Raw genomic sequence first — 16086 nt, forward strand, 5'->3', positions numbered from 1 at the left:
GCTCTCCTGGAGGGCCACTTCACTAAAGAAAATACTGAGAGAAAAAGAGTCCTTATGTCATGTTGTGACCTTGATTTGATGTCATGTTGTAACCTTGATTTGATGTCATGTTGTAACCTTGATTTTACCACTTCCCCTGTCTGTTCTCTGTACCCACGTTTCATTTAATTTCTGTACCAACTACATCACAGTGACTTTGATATTGGATATAGTCTATATTTTCTACCCTCTTTTATCCCCTCCTCCTGTAGAATCTCCCCCTCCTGTAGAATCTCCTCCTCCTGTAGAATATCCTGCTCCTGTAGAATCTCCTCCTCCTCTAGAATATCCCCCTCCTGTAGAATCTCCTCTAGAATATCCTGCTCCTGTAGAATCTCCGCCTCCAGTAGAACTCCTCATCTTATAGAATCTCCTCCTCCTGTAGAATCACCTCCTGTAGAATCTCCTCCTCCTCTAGAATATTCTCCTCTTGTAGAATCTCATCCTCTTGTGTGTTTGTGACGCTCCAGTTCTCAGTGGAGGAGAGGAGGAAGGAGAGAGAGAGAGGGTAGAGGGAGGGAGGGAGGAAGGAGAGAGGGAAGAGAGAGAGAGAGAGAGGGAGGGAGGAAGGAAGGAGAGAAAGGGAAGAGAGAGAGGGAGGGAGTTAGGGAGGGGAGCAGATGAGGGAGGGAAGAGGAGAACGTGTTATACTGGAGATTCCCATGGTAACACACAGTAGGGTGGACAGAATATTCCACATTTTGATATTTTACAGCCGTATTCTAAAATGGATTAAGTAAATAAAAGCATTAAGATTTCGCTTCACTGGAACTAAGAGGCGTAGCCCGAACCGTGAACAACAGCCCCAGACCTCATCCACCAAACTTTACAGTTGGCACTATGCATTGGGGCAGGTAGCGTTCTCCTTGCATCCGCCAAACCCAGATTTGTCCGTCGGGCTTCCAGATGGTGAAGCGTGATTCATCAGTCCAGAGAACGCGTTTCCACTGCTACAGAGTCCAATAGCGGCGAGCTTTACACCACTGCAGCCAACACTTAGTATTGCGCATGGTGATCTTAGGCTTGTGTGCGGCTGCTCGACCATGAAAACCCATTTCATGAAGCTCCCGACAAACAGTTCTTGTGCTGACGTTGCTTCCAGAGGCAGTTTGGAAGTCGGTAGTGAGTGTTGCAACCGAGGACAGACAATTTTTATGCGCTACGCGCTTCAGCTTGTGTGGCCTACCACTTTCGCGGCTGAGCCGTTGTTGCTCCTAGATGTTTTCACAATAACAGCACTTACAGTTGACTAGGGGGCAGCTCTAGCAGGGCAGACATTTTACAAACTGACTTGTTGGAAAGGTGGCATCCTATGACGGTGCCACGTTGAAAGTCACTCAGCTCTTCAGTAAGGCCATTCTACTGCCAATGTTTGTCTATGGAGATTGCATGGCGGTGTGCTCGATTTGATACATCTGTCAGCAACGGGTGTGGCTGAAATAGTGGAATCCACTCATTTGAAGGGGCGTCCACATACTGCTGTATATGAGTATCATTTGAAGGGGCGTCCACATACTGCTGTATATGAGTATCATTTGAAGGGGTGTCCACATACTGCTGTATATGAGTATCATTTGAAGGGGTGTCCACATACTGCTGTATATGAGTATCATTTGAAGGGGTGTCCACATACTGCTGTATATGAGTATCATTTGAAGGGGTGTCCTCATACTGCTGTATATGAGTATCATTTGAAGGGGTGTCCACATACTGCTGTATATGAGTATCATTTGAAGGGGTGTCCACATACTGCTGTATATGAGTATCATTTGAAGGGGTGTCCTCATACTGCTGTATATGAGTATCATTTGAAGGGGTGTCCACATACTGCTGTATATGAGTATCATTTGAAGGGGCGTCCTCATACTGCTGTATATGAGTATCATTTGAAGGGGCGTCCTCATACTGCTGTATATGAGTATCATTTGAAGGGGTGTCCTCATACTGCTGTATATGAGTATCATTTGAAGGGGTGTCCTCATACTGCTGTATATGAGTATCTGGCTTGTCATTCTTACTGCTTCCCTTGTAATGCCTTTATCTTTGTGATTGAATACCCACGTATTTCAGTTCTGTATTTGTTACATAAAGTAACCCTGTCTCTGTACCTCTCTCTCCTCCTCTCTCTCCTCCTCTCTCTCTCTCTCTCTCTCTCTCTCTCTCTCTCTCTCTCTCTCTCTCTCTCTCTCTCTCTCTCTCTCTCTCTCTCTCTCTCTCTCTCTCTCTCTCTCTCTCTCTCTCTCTGTCTCTCTCTTTCTCTCTCTCTCTCTCTCTGTCTCTCTCTTTCTCTCTCTCTCTCTCTCCCCTTCTCTCTCTCTCTCTCCCCCCTTCTCTCTCTCTCTCTCTCCCCTTCTCTCTCCCTCTCCCTCTCCCTCTCCCTTCCCTTCTCTAGGTAAATATGTGTACCAGCCGATGACCAACGTGTGCCGCCTCCCCAGCACCCCAGTGCCTGCCACGCCCACAGACCACCCCCATACCATGGACCTGACAGTCTCATTGGCCGAACGCTTCCTCATGACCGCCCCCGCCTTCCAAGCCCCGCCCTGCCTGGAGTCGCCAAAGTTCTGCATCATCTCAGACCTCTTCGTGGACGACTACATGGTCAAACGCATCAATGGGAAGATGTGCTATGTCCAGAGACCTCAACCTTCGACCATGCCCAGCCCGCCTCAATCACATCCCCCTCACCCCTGGTCCAAACCCCACCCCCAACGGACCCCCAGACACCACCCACACACCCAGCCCAGACCACACCCCCAGGGCACCAAGCCCAGTGCCCTGGGGGACAAGGTCACCACCCCCAAAATAGACCACTGTTCCTCCCCGTCCAGCTCTGAGGATTCTGGGATAAATGCGCTGGGCGGCCATTACATGGAGTCATGTGACGAGGGTTCTGAGGAAGAGGAGGAAGACGAGGAGGAAGTGGAGGAGGAGGATGAAGAGTTAAGTAGTGATGGAGAGTCTAGTCCACTAAGTATGTGGAATCAAGATGAGTGTTCTCTGCTCTCTCCGTCCAAGTCTATGGTGGAGATTATTGAGAAGATCGAGACAACTGTGTGAGACAACTTGCACTGTCGCGTTGAAATGGAGACGATGAGACAGTGATCTAGCCGGTTCAGCTTAGAGCCACACACACACACACACACACACACACACACACACACACACACACACACACACACACACACACACACACACACACACACACACACACACACACACTAGCCTGTCAACGTTCCTCTAACTTATACTAATCGTACAACATCAAAACAGTGACCTGTTACCTATGAACTTTGACCTTTCACCTGTTATAGCATGGTTCTCTACGACCTTTCACCCTGTTATAGCATGGTTACCTACGACCTTTCACCCTTTTATAGCATGGTGTACCGAACGCATTCTACTCTGGAGGGATTTCACTTATCTTTCCAGACCAGTAGTCAGCTGAAAAAACCCCACAAATGAACAAGAGCACAAATGTAGGAATCAGTGAATGTGATCTAGTCCATGACCCAACACACTAAAAGAAGAGAACGAAGTGACCAAACACTCTGAGGATTCTAAGTCATGAGGCTACTACTTTTTACACAACAATCAAGGTTGAAACCCAAATGGCACCCTATTCTCTATATAGTGCACTACTTTAGACCAGGGCCCATAGGGAGTAGTGCACTACTTATCTACACCGGTGGAGGAAGGGTTACAGCGTCCAGACACACCCAGTGTCCTGCCAAGGCTTTCTGACAATCATCTGACTATATCGGAAGTGTGAACATAGACCCTTCACAGCCCAGGACAGGAAATCTCAGTGTATTACAGACACAATGCAGAGCAGTAGCAGTGGGACTAGGACATTGTTCTGACCACGACAAAACAACAACAAGACCCGCTGTGTGTCTTGTCCGTCTCTAAATGATTGCTCCAATCACATGTTGAGGGTCTTGAACAAAGCACACCTTTCTGATCTATTAACACACAGAAACTATAGACACACACACACACACAAACACGCATATATATACACGCTTTGTGGGTGAATTTCTATTCCTCTCTGATTGAAAGAGAATCGTAACATCAGGGATAAAAAAATATATATACGCTTTAAAACATCACTGTAAATACAGATGCAGGATCTTAATTTGATCACCGTGTTGCAGGACAACTTTCCTGCAATGCAGGAAATATACAACTTGTAGTGTATTTGAGGTTTTAAAAGGCTTCTGAAGTTTCTAATTTCCACTTTGAAATGTCAGACATCTATCAACCCCGACAAAAATGTAAATTCATTCAAATCCACGTAATAATTCACATTTCCTGTTGATGCAGGGTTCATTTCATACTGTAGCAAACTGGCTCAAATGAAGATCCTACATCTGTACACATACAGTCAAATGATCACATATTACAGAGGGAATATCAAGCAAACCATGATCTGATTTTTCTAATAAATGTTTTCACTAAAAAGAGGCTGCCTTGTGTGTTTTGTGTGGTGATTGAGTCCCAAGAAGTGAGTTTGTCATATTAACATTTCTATCAGCATGTATCTCTAAAACAGCATTACAATACATCCATCAGAAACAGTAGAGACAAAGGAGTAATACAGTACAGTAGATATAGGATTAATACAGTACAGTATTACCTCACTGTCAACAGTAGAGATATAGGAGTAATACAGTACAATATTACCTCACTGTCAACAGTAGAGATATAGGATTAATACAGTACAATATTACCTCACTGTCAACAGTAGCGATATAGGATTAATACAGTACAGTATTACCTCACTGTCAACAGTAGAGATATAGGAGTAATACAGTACAATATTACCTCACTGTCAACAGTAGAGATATAGGAGTAATACAGTACAGTATTACCTCACTGTCAACAGTAGAGATATAGGATTAATACAGTACAATATTACCTCACTGTCAACAGTAGAGATATAGGATTAATACAGTACAGTATTACCTCACTGTCAACAGTAGAGATATAGGATTAATACAGTACAATATTACCTCACTGTCAACAGTAGAGATATAGGATTAATACAGTACAATATTACCTCACTGTCAACAGTAGAGACATAGGATTAATACAGTACAATATTACCTCACTGTCAACAGTAGAGATATAGGATTAATACAGTACAATATTGCCTCACTGTCAACAGTGGAGTTCATTGACCTTGCCACCCCTCTCTTCCCTCCCATCCACCACTTCCTCCTTCCCTTCCCTCTCCCTCTCTCTCCCCTCCCTTTCCCGCCTCTTCCCCAATCACAACTCTCTTCTCTTCCTTCCCCTCTACTCCCCTCCCCCCTCCCCCCTCCCTCCGTCCCCTCTACTCCCCTCCCTCTCCCTCCGTCCCCTCTACTCCCCTCCCTCTCCCTCCGTCCCCTCTACTCCCCTCCCTCTCCCTCCTTCCCCTCTACTCCCCTCCCTCCTTCCCCTCTACTCCCCTCCCTCCTTCCTCTCTACTCCCCTCCCTCCTTCCCCTCTACTCCCCTCCCTCTCCCTCCTTCCCCTCTACTCCCCTCCCTCTCCCTCCCTCCGTCCCCTCTACTCCCCTCCCCCATCCCTCCTTCCCCTCTACTCCCCTCCCTTCTTCCCCTCTACTCCCATCCCTCCCTCCCCTCTACTCCCCTCCCTCCTTCCCCTCTACTCCCCTCCCTCCCCTCTACTCCCCTCCCTCTCCCTCCTTCCCCTCTACTCCCCTCTACTCCCTCCCTCTCCCTCCTTCCCCTCTACTCCCCTCCCTCTCCCTCCTTCCCCTCTACTCCCCTCCCTCCCCCCTACTCCCCTCCCTCCTTCCTCTCTGCTTCCATGAAGCATTCATCATTTCCACTCTAGTGTGTTTCTTACCACCATGCATTAGATAGCAGTCAGAACCACCAGGAGATAGCAGCCAGAACCACCAGGAGATAGCAGCCAGAACCACCAGGAGATAGCAGCCAGAACCACCATACAGGAGATAGCAGCCAGAACCACCAGGAGATGGCAGCCAGAACCACCATGCAGGAGATAGCAGCCAGAACCACCAGGAGATAGGAGCCAGAACCATCAGGAGATAGCAGCCAGAACCACCAGGAGATAGCAGCCAGAACCACCAGGAGATAGGAGCCAGAACCACCAGGAGATAGCAGCCAGAACCACCATACAGGAGATAGCAGACAGAACCACCATGCAGGAGATAGCAGACAGAACCACCATGCAGGAGATGGCAGCCAGAACCACCAGGAGATAGCAGTCAGAACCACCAGGAGATAGCATTCAGAACCACCAGGAGATAGCATTCAGAACCACCAGGAGATAGGAGCCAGAACCACCAGGAGATAGCAGTCAGAACCACCAGGAGATAGCATTCAGAACCACCAGGAGATAGCAGACATAACCACCAGGAGATAGCAGACAGAACCACCAGGAGATAGCAGTCAGAACCACCAGGAGATAGGAGCCAGAACCACCAGGAGATAGCAGCCAGAACCACCATACAGGAGATAGCAGACAGAACCACCATACAGGAGATAGCAGACAGAACCACCATGCAGGAGATAGCAGCCAGAACCACCAGGAGATGGCAGCCAGAACCACCAGGAGATAGCAGCCAGAACCACCAGGAGATAGGAGCCAGAACCACCAGGAGATAGGAGCCAGAACCACCATACAGGAGATAGCAGACAGAACCACCATGCAGGAGATAGCAGCCAGAACCACCAGGAGATGGCAGCCAGAACCACCAGGAGATAAATCAAATCAAATCAAATTTAATTTGTCACATACACATGGTTAGCAGATGTTAATGCGAGTGTAGCGAAATGCTTGTGCTTCTAGTTCCGACAATGCAGTAATAACAAGTAATCTAACTAACAATTCCAAAACTACTGTCTTGTACACAGTGTAAGGGGATAAAGAATATGTACATAAGGATATATGAATGAGTGATGGTACAGAGCAGCATAGGCAAGATACAGTAGATGGTATCGGGTACAGTATGTACAAATGAGATGAGTATGTAAACAAAGTGGCATAGTATAGTATAAAGTGGCTAGTGATACATGTATTACATAAGGATACCGTCGATGATATAGAGTACAGTATATACGTATGCGTATGAGATGAATAATGTAGGGTAAGTAACATTTATATAAGGTAGCATTGTTTAAAGTGGCTAGTGATATATTTACATCATTTCCCATCAATTCCCATTATTAAAGTGGCTGGAGTTGAGTCAGTGTCAGTGTGTTGGCAGCAGCCACTCAGTGTTAGTGGTGGCTGTTTAACAGTCTGATGGCCTTGAGATAGAAGCTGTTTTTCAGTCTCTCGGTCCCAGCTTTGATGCACCTGTACTGACCTCGCCTTCTGGATGATAGCGGGGTGAACAGGCAGTGGCTCGGGTGGTTGATGTCCTTGATGATCTTTATGGCCTTCCTGTGACATCGGGTGGTGTAGGTGTCCTGGAGGGCAGGTAGTTTGCCCCCGGTGATGCGTTGTGCAGACCTCACTACCCTCTGGAGAGCCTTACGGTTGAGGGCGGTGCAGTTGCCATACCAGGCGGTGATACAGCCCGCCAGGATGCTCTCGATTGTGCATCTGTAGAAGTTTGTGAGTGCTTTTGGTGACAAGCCAAATTTCTTCAGCCTCCTGAGGTTGAAGAGGCGCTGCTGCGCCTTCTTCACGATGCTGTCTGTGTGAGTGGACCAGTTCAGTTTGTCTGTGATGTGTATGCCGAGGAACTTAAAACTTGCTACCCTCTCCACTACTGTTCCATCGATGTGGATAGGGGGGTGTTCCCTCTGCTGTTTCCTGAAGTCCACAATCATCTCCTTAGTTTTGTTGACGTTGAGTGTGAGGTTGTTTTCCTGACACCACACTCCGAGGGCCCTCACCTCCTCCCTGTAGGCCGTCTCATCGTTGTTGGTAATCAAGCCTACCACTGTTGTGTCGTCCGCAAACTTGATGATTGAGTTGGAGGCGTGCGTGGCCACGCAGTCGTGGGTGAACAGGGAGTACAGGAGAGGGCTCAGAACGCAACCTTGTGGGGCCCCAGTGTTGAGGATCAGCGGGGAGGAGATGTTGTTGCCTACCCTCACCACCTGGGGGCGGCCCGTCAGGAAGTCCAGTACCCAGTTGCACAGGGCGGGGTCGAGACCCAGGGTCTCGAGCTTGATGACGAGCTTGGAGGGTACTATGGTGTTGAATGCCGAGCTGTAGTCGATGAACAGCATTCTCACATAGGTATTCCTCTTGTCCAGATGGGTTAGGGCAGTGTGCAGTGTGGTTGAGATTGCATCGTCTGTGGACCTATTTGGGCGGTAAGCAAATTGGAGTGGGTCTAGGGTGTCAGGTAGGGTGGAGGTGATATGGTCCTTGACTAGTCTCTCAAAGCACTTCATGATGACGGATGTGAGTGCTACGGGGCGGTAGTCATTTAGCTCAGTTACCTTAGCTTTCTTGGGAACAGGAACAATGGTGGCCCTCTTGAAGCATGTGGGAACAGCAGACTGGTATAGGGATTGATTGAATATGTCCGTAAACACACCGGCCAGCTGGTCTGCGCATGCTCTGAGGGCGCGGCTGGGGATGCCATCTGGGCCTGCAGCCTTGCGAGGGTTAACACGTTTAAATGTCTTACTCACCTCGGCTGCAGTGAAGGAGAGACCGCATGTTTTCGTTGCAGGCCGTGTCAGTGGCACTGTATTGTCCTCAAAGCGGGCAAAAAAGTTATTTAGTCTGCCTGGGAGCAAGACATCCTGGTCCGTGACTGGGCTGGGTTTCTTCCTGTAGTCCGTGATTGACTGTAGACCCTGCCACATGCCTCTTGTGTCTGAGCCGTTGAATTGAGATTCTACTTTGTCTCTGTACTGGCGCTTAGCTTGTTTGATAGCCTTGCGGAGGGAATAGCTGCACTGTTTGTATTCGGTCATGTTACCAGACACCTTGCCCTGATTAAAAGCAGTGGTTCGCGCTTTCAGTTTCACACGAATGCTGCCATCAATCCACGGTTTCTGGTTAGGGAATGTTTTAATCGTTGCTATGGGAACGACATCTTCAACGCACGTTCTAATGAACTCGCACACCGAATCAGCGTATTCGTCAATGTTGTTATCTGACGCAATACGAAACATCTCCCAGTCCACGTGATGGAAGCAGTCTTGGAGTGTGGAGTCAGCTTGGTCGGACCAGCGTTGGACAGACCTCAGCGTGGGAGCCTCTTGTTTTAGTTTCTGTCTGTAGGCAGGGATCAACAAAATGGAGTCGTGGTCAGCTTTTCCGAAAGGGGGGCGGGGCAGGGCCTTATATGCGTCGCGGAAGTTAGAGTAACAATGGTCCAAGGTCTTTCCTCCCCTGGTTGCGCAATCGATATGCTGATAAAATTTGGGGAGTCTTGTTTTCAGATTAGCCTTGTTAAAATCCCCAGCTACAATGAATGCAGCCTCCGGATAAATTGTTTCCAGTTTGCAGAGAGTTAAATAAAGTTCGTTCAGAGCCATCGATGTGTCTGCTTGGGGGGGGATATATACGGCTGTGATTATAATCGAAGAGAATTCTCTTGGTAGATAATGCGGTCTACATTTGATTGTGAGGAATTCTAAATCAGGTGAACAGAAGGATTTGAGTTCCTGTATGTTTCTTTCATCGCACCATGTCACGTTAGTCATAAGGCATACGCCCCCGCCCCTCTTTTTACCAGAAAGATGTTTTTTCCTGTCTGCGCGATGCGTGGAGAAACCTGTTGGCTGCACCGCTTCGGATTGCGTCTCTCCAGTAAGCCACGTTTCCGTGAAGCAAAGAACGTTACAGTCTCTGATGTCCCTCTGGAATGCTACCCTTGCTCGGATTTCATCAACCTTGTTGTCAAGAGACTGGACATTGGCAAGAAGAATGCTAGGGAGTGGTGCGCGCTGTGCCCGTCTCCGGAGTCTGACCAGAAGACCGCCTCGTTTCCCTCTCTTTCGGAGTCGTTTTTTTGGGTCGCTGCATAGGATCCACTCCGTTGTCCTGTTTGTAAGGCAGAACACAGGATCCGCGTCGCGAAAAACATATTCTTGGTCGTACTGATGGTGAGTTGATGCTGATCTTATATTCAGTAGTTCTTCTCGACTGTATGTAATGAAACCTAAGATGACCTGGGGTACTAATGTAAGAAATAACACGTAAAAAAACAAAAAACTGCATAGTTTCCTAGGAACGCGAAGCGAGGCGGCCATCTCTGTCGGCGCCGGAAGTACCAGTCAGTCAGAACCACCAGGAGATAGCATTCAGAACCACCAGGAGATATCAGACAGAACCACCAGGAGATAGGAGCCAGAACCACCAGGAGATAGCAGTCAGAACCACCAGGAGATAGCATTCAGAACCACCAGGAGAGAGCAGACATAACCACCAGGAGATAGGAGCCAGAACCACCAGGAGATAGCAGCCAGAACCACCAGGAGATAGGAGCCAGAACCACCATACAGGAGATAGCAGACAGAACCACCATGCAGGAGATAGCAGCCAGAACCACCAGGAGATGGCAGCCAGAACCACCAGGAGATAGCAGCCAGAACCACCAGGAGATAGGAGCCAGAACCACCAGGAGATAGGAGACAGAACCACCATACAGGAGATAGCAGACAGAACCACCATGCAGGAGATAGCAGCCAGAACCACCAGGAGATGGCAGCCAGAACCACCAGGAGATAGCAGTCAGAACCACCAGGAGATAGGAGCCAGAACCACCAGGAGATAGCAGTCAGAACCACCAGGAGATAGCATTCAGAACCACCAGGAGATAGCAGACAGAACCACCAGGAGTTAGGAGCCAGAACCACCGGGAGATATCAGTCAGAACCACCAGGAGATAGCAGACAGAACCACCAGGAGATAGGAGCCAGAACCACCAGGAGATAGCAGTCAGAACCACCAGGAGATAGTATTCAGAACCACCAGGAGATAGCAGACAGAACCACCAGGAGATAGGAGCCAGAACCACCAGGAGATAGCAGTCAGAACCACCAGGAGATAGCAGACAGAACCACCAGGAGATAGGAGCCAGAACCACCAGGAGATAGCAGTCAGAACCAACAGGAGATAGCAGACAGAACCACCAGGAGATAGCAGACAGATCCACCAGGAGATAGGAGCCAGAACCACCAGGAGATATGAACCAGAACCACCAGGAGATAGCATTCAGAACCACCAGGAGATAGCAGACAGAACCACCAGGAGATAGGAGCCAGAACCACCGGGAGATAGCAGTCAGAACCACCAGGAGATAGCAGACAGAACCACCAGGAGATAGCAGTCAGAACCACCAGGAGATAGCAGTCAGAACCACCAGGAGATAGCATTCAGAACCACCAGGAGATAGCAGACAGAACCACCAGGAGATAGGAGCCAGAACCACCAGGAGATAGCAGTCAGAACCACCAGGAGATAGGAGCCAGAACCACCAGGAGATAGCAGTCAGAACCACCGGGAGATAGCAGACATCTGCTCTACAAAGACACCTCTCTCTCTATCCACCCATCATGATGTGAGTCATGTGTCCAAAGGGGGAATTACCGGTCCCCTGGGGCCCTTTGGTAAATATGCTAAATGTTTTCTTCACATGCCTGTCAGCAAAAGGAATAAAATATGTTGGTAATGGATGACAGTTACTCTAAATGATTTGAAGTTTTCCCACCTCTAGTGATATGTTGTACTGCTGTTGTTTTCTTGTCTTTGTTTTTGTCCTGCTTCAATAACACACGTCACCAGATTGGGTCTGCTGGATGGTGGGGATTTCTCCCTGGGGATTAACCCTCTGACTCCCTGATCTGTACCTCTGTAATGACATTATAAACGGAGACACCTTTCCTTCTCAAAACAAGGTCTGTGCCTACTGCCAAATTGCAGATACTGATAAGTGAGGATTCGTTCAGTCAGTCACTTGCATGAACACAGAAATTGGTTATTAGAACAGCACAAAACATTTCCATCATGTTCTATCCTCTTATGTGACCTCTCTCTTTTTATCTTCTGGAGAGAAAGAACGAGAAATAGAATGAGAGAGAGAAATAGAATGAGAGAGAAATAGAATGAGAGAGAAATAGAATGAGAGAGAGAAATAGAATGAGAGAGAAATAGAATGAGAGAGAGAAATAGAATGAGAGAGAAATAGAATGAGAGAGAGAAATAGAATGAGAGAGAAATAGAATGAGAGAGAAATAGAATGAGAGAGAAATAGAATGAGAGAGAGAAATAGAATGAGAGAGAAATAGAATGAGAGAGAGAAATAGAATGAGAGAGAAATAGAATGAGAGAGAGAAATAGAATGAGAGAGATAAATAGAATGAGAGAGAAATAGAATGAGAGAGAGAAATAGAATGAGAGAGAGAAATAGAATGAGAGAGAAATAGAATGAGAGAGAAATAGAATGAGAGGGAGAAATGGAATGAGAGAGAGAAATAGAATGAGAGAGAGAAATAGAATGAGAGAGAAATAGAATGAGAGAGGGAAATAGAATGAGAGAGAGAAATAGAAGGAGAGAGAGAAATAGAAGGAGAGAGAGAAATAGAAGGAGAGAGAGAAATAGAAGGAGAGAGAGAAATAGAATGAGAGAGAAATAGAACGAGAGAGAGAAATAGAACGAGAGAGAGAAATAGAATGAGAGGGAGAAATAGAATGAGAGAGAGAAATAGAATGAGAGAGAGAAATAGAATGAGAGAGAGAAATAGAATGAGAGAGAGAAATAGAATGAGAGAGAAATAGAATGAGAGAGAGAAATAGAATGAGAGAGAGAAATAGAATGAGAGAGAGAAATAGAATGAGAGAGAAATAGAATGAGAGAGAAAAATAGAATGAGAGAGAGAGTGCCTGGGAGACAGGAGAGAGATAGAATGAGAGAGAGAAATAGAATGAGAGAGAGAGTGCCTGGGAGACAGGAGAGAGATAGAATGAGAGAGAGAGAGTGCCTGGGAGACAGGAGAGAGATAGAATGAGAGAGAGAAATAGAATGAGAGAGAGAGTGCCTGGGAGACAGGAGAGAGATAGAATGAGAGAGAGAGTGCCTGGGAGACAGGAGAGAGATAGAATGAGAGAGAGAGTGCCTGGGAGACAGGAGAGAGATAGAATAAGAGAGAGGGTGCCTGAGAGACAGGAGAGAGAATAGAATGAGAGAGAGAATAGAATGAGAGAGAGAAATAGAATGAGAGAGAGAAATAGAATGAGAGAGAGAGTGCCTGGGAGACAGGAGAGAGATAGAATGAGAGAGAGGGAGTGCCTGGGAGACAGGAGAGAGATAGAATGAGAGAGAGAAAAAGAGTGCCTGGGAGACAGGAGAGAGATAGAATAAGAGAGAGAGTGCCTGGGAGACAGGAGAGAGATATAGAATGAGAGGGAGAGTGCCTGGGTGACAGGAGAGAGATAGAATGAGAGAGAGAGTGCCTGGGAGACAGGAGAGAGAATAGAATGAGAGAGAGAGTGCCTGGGAGACAGGAGAGAGATATAGAATGAGAGGGAGAGTGCCTGGGAGACAGGAGAGAGATAGAGTTTCTCCCTAGAGGGGACGAAGCCATTCACATCACTTGTCAATCATAATAGGTTCCCAGATCGTCTCAGTCCAGAAGGCTTGGCCAGCTACTCAGAAAAACACCCTCTTATCAGACTCCTGTTTCCCAACTCAAACCCACAACAATTATTTCAACGTATTTCCATTTAATTGGTCCGTCGACACGCTTCGCACACAGGAGAAAGAAAGACAACATTATTTCCCCGGTTTTCACAAGCTATCAAAATCTACCTCAGGCGGGAGAATGAGTGAGAGAAGAAGAAAACAGTAATTGTTAATGTGCTCATGAATATTCTCCCTAATGGAAGTGAAATGAAGTGGTTCTCTCTCTGTGTGGGTGGTGGGTGGTGGGTGGTCTGGAGGTAAGAGGGAAAGATGATGATGGAGAGAGGGGTGGATGGAGGGAGGAGAAGAGGGGGAAGGAATATAATGATAAACACACACATGCATGCACCACTGTTACAGTAGCAGCCTCCTGCATGGAAAGCCTTGGGGAGTGTATCTGTTTTCTCCCTCTCTCATCCTGTCTCTCCCTCTCTGTTTTCTCCCTCTCTCATCCTCTCTCATCCTGTCTCAAATCAAATCAAATTTTATTTGTCACATACACATGGTTAGCAGATGTTAATGTGAGTGTAGCGAAATGCTTGTGCTTCTAGTTCTGACAATGCAGTAATAACCAACAAGTAATCTAGCTAACAATTCCAAAACTACTGTCTTATACACAGTGTAAGAAGATAAAGAATATGTACATAAAGATATATGAATGAGTGATGGTACAGAGCAGCATAGGCAAGATACAGTAGATGGTATCGAGTACAGTATGTACAAATGAGATGAGTATGTAAACAAAGTGGCATAGTTTAATGTGGCTAGTGATACATGTATTACATAAGGATACAGTCGATGATATAGAGTACAGTATATACGTATGCATATGAGATGAATAATGTAGGGTAAGTAACATTATATAAGGTAGCATTGTTTAAAGTGTCTAGTGATATATTTACATCATTTCCCATCAATTCCCATTATTAAAGTGGCTGGAGTTGAGTCAGTGTCAGTGTGTTGGCAGCAGCCACTCAATGTTAGTGGTGGCTGTTTAACAGTCTGATGGCCTTGAGATAGAAGCTGTTTTTCAGTCTCTCGGTCCCTGCTTTGATGCACCTGTACTGACCTCGCCTTCTGGATGATAGCGGGGTGAACAGGCAGTGGCTCGGGTGGTTGATGTCCTTGATGATCTTTATGGCCTTCCTGTGACATCGGGTGGTGTAGGTGTCCTAGAGGGCAGGTAGTTTGCCCCCGGTGATGCGTTGTGCAGACCTCACTACCCTCTGGAGAGCCTTACGGTTGAGGGCGGAGCAGTTGCCGTACCAGGCGGTGATACAGCCCGACAGGATGCTCTCGATTGTGCATCTGTAGAAGTGTGTGAGTGCTTTTGGTGACAAGCCAAATTTCTTCAGCCTCCTGAGGTTGAAGAGGCGCTGCTGCGCCTTCTTCACAATGCTGTCTGTGTGAGTGGACCAATTCAGTTTGTCTGTGATGTGTACGCCGAGGAACTTACAACTTGCTACCCTCTCCACTACTGTTCCATCGATGTGGATAGGGGGGTGTTCCCTCTGCTGTTTCCTGAAGTCCACAATCATCTCCTTAGTTTTGTTGACGTTGAGTGTGAGGTTATTTTCCTGACACCACACTCCGAGGGCCCTCACCTCCTCCCTGTAGGCCGTCTCGTCGTTGTTGGTAATCAAGCCTACCACTGTTGTGTCATCCGCAAACGTGATGATTGAGTTGGAGGCGTGCGTGGCCACGCAGTCGTGGGTGAACAGGGAGTACAGGAGAGGGCTCAGAACGCACCCTTGTGGGGCCCCAGTGTTGAGGATCAGCGGGGAGGAGATGTTGTTGCCTACCCTCACCACCTGGGGGCGGCCCGTCAGGAAGTCCAGTACCCAGTTGCACAGGGCGGGGTCGAGACCCAGGGTCTCGAGCTTGATGACGAGCTTGGAGGGTACTATGGTGTTGAATGCCGAGCTGTAGTCGATGAACAGCATTCTCACATAGGTATTCCTCTTGTCCAGATGGGTTAGGGCAGTGTGCAGTGTGGTTGAGATTGCATCGTCTGTGGACCTATTTGGGCGGTAAGCAAATTGGAGTGGGTCTAGGGTGTCAGGTAGGGTGGAGGTGATATGGTCCTTGACTAGTCTTTCAAAGCACTTCATGATGACGGAAGTGAGTGCTACGGGGCGGAGAGACAAGATGAGAGAGGGAGAGACAGGATGCGAGAGGGAGAGACAGGATGAGAGAGGGAGAGACATGATGAGAGAGGGAGAGACAGGAAGAGAGAGGGAGAGACAGGAAGAGAGAGGGAGAGACAGGATGAGAGAGGGAGAGACAGGATGAGAGAGGGAGAAACTCTCTCCCTCTCTCATCCTGTTTCTCCCTCTCTCATCCTGTTTCTCCCTCTCTCATCCTCTCTCCCCCTCTCATCCTGTTTTCTCCCTCTCGCATCCTGTCTCTCC

At 47.6% G+C, this 16086-nt stretch overlaps 1 protein-coding gene across 1 annotated transcript in view; it reads left to right on the forward strand.

Moving 5' to 3' along the window:
- The window catches only part of LOC139402714 (UPF0524 protein C3orf70 homolog A-like), a 35050-nt gene extending 30547 nt beyond the window's left edge, over positions 1-4503 (forward strand). Inside the window, exon 2 of the mRNA XM_071146611.1 lies at positions 2432-4503. Coding sequence (XP_071002712.1) covers positions 2432-3099 — 668 coding nt within the window. The 3' untranslated portion in view covers positions 3100-4503. The remainder of the gene's footprint in view (positions 1-2431) is intronic.
- The last annotated feature ends 11583 nt before the right edge of the window (positions 4504-16086 follow it).

This window comes from Oncorhynchus clarkii, unplaced genomic scaffold (genome assembly GCF_045791955.1).
Source record: "Oncorhynchus clarkii lewisi isolate Uvic-CL-2024 unplaced genomic scaffold, UVic_Ocla_1.0 unplaced_contig_9311_pilon_pilon, whole genome shotgun sequence".
Classification (NCBI taxonomy): domain Eukaryota; kingdom Metazoa; phylum Chordata; class Actinopteri; order Salmoniformes; family Salmonidae; genus Oncorhynchus; species Oncorhynchus clarkii.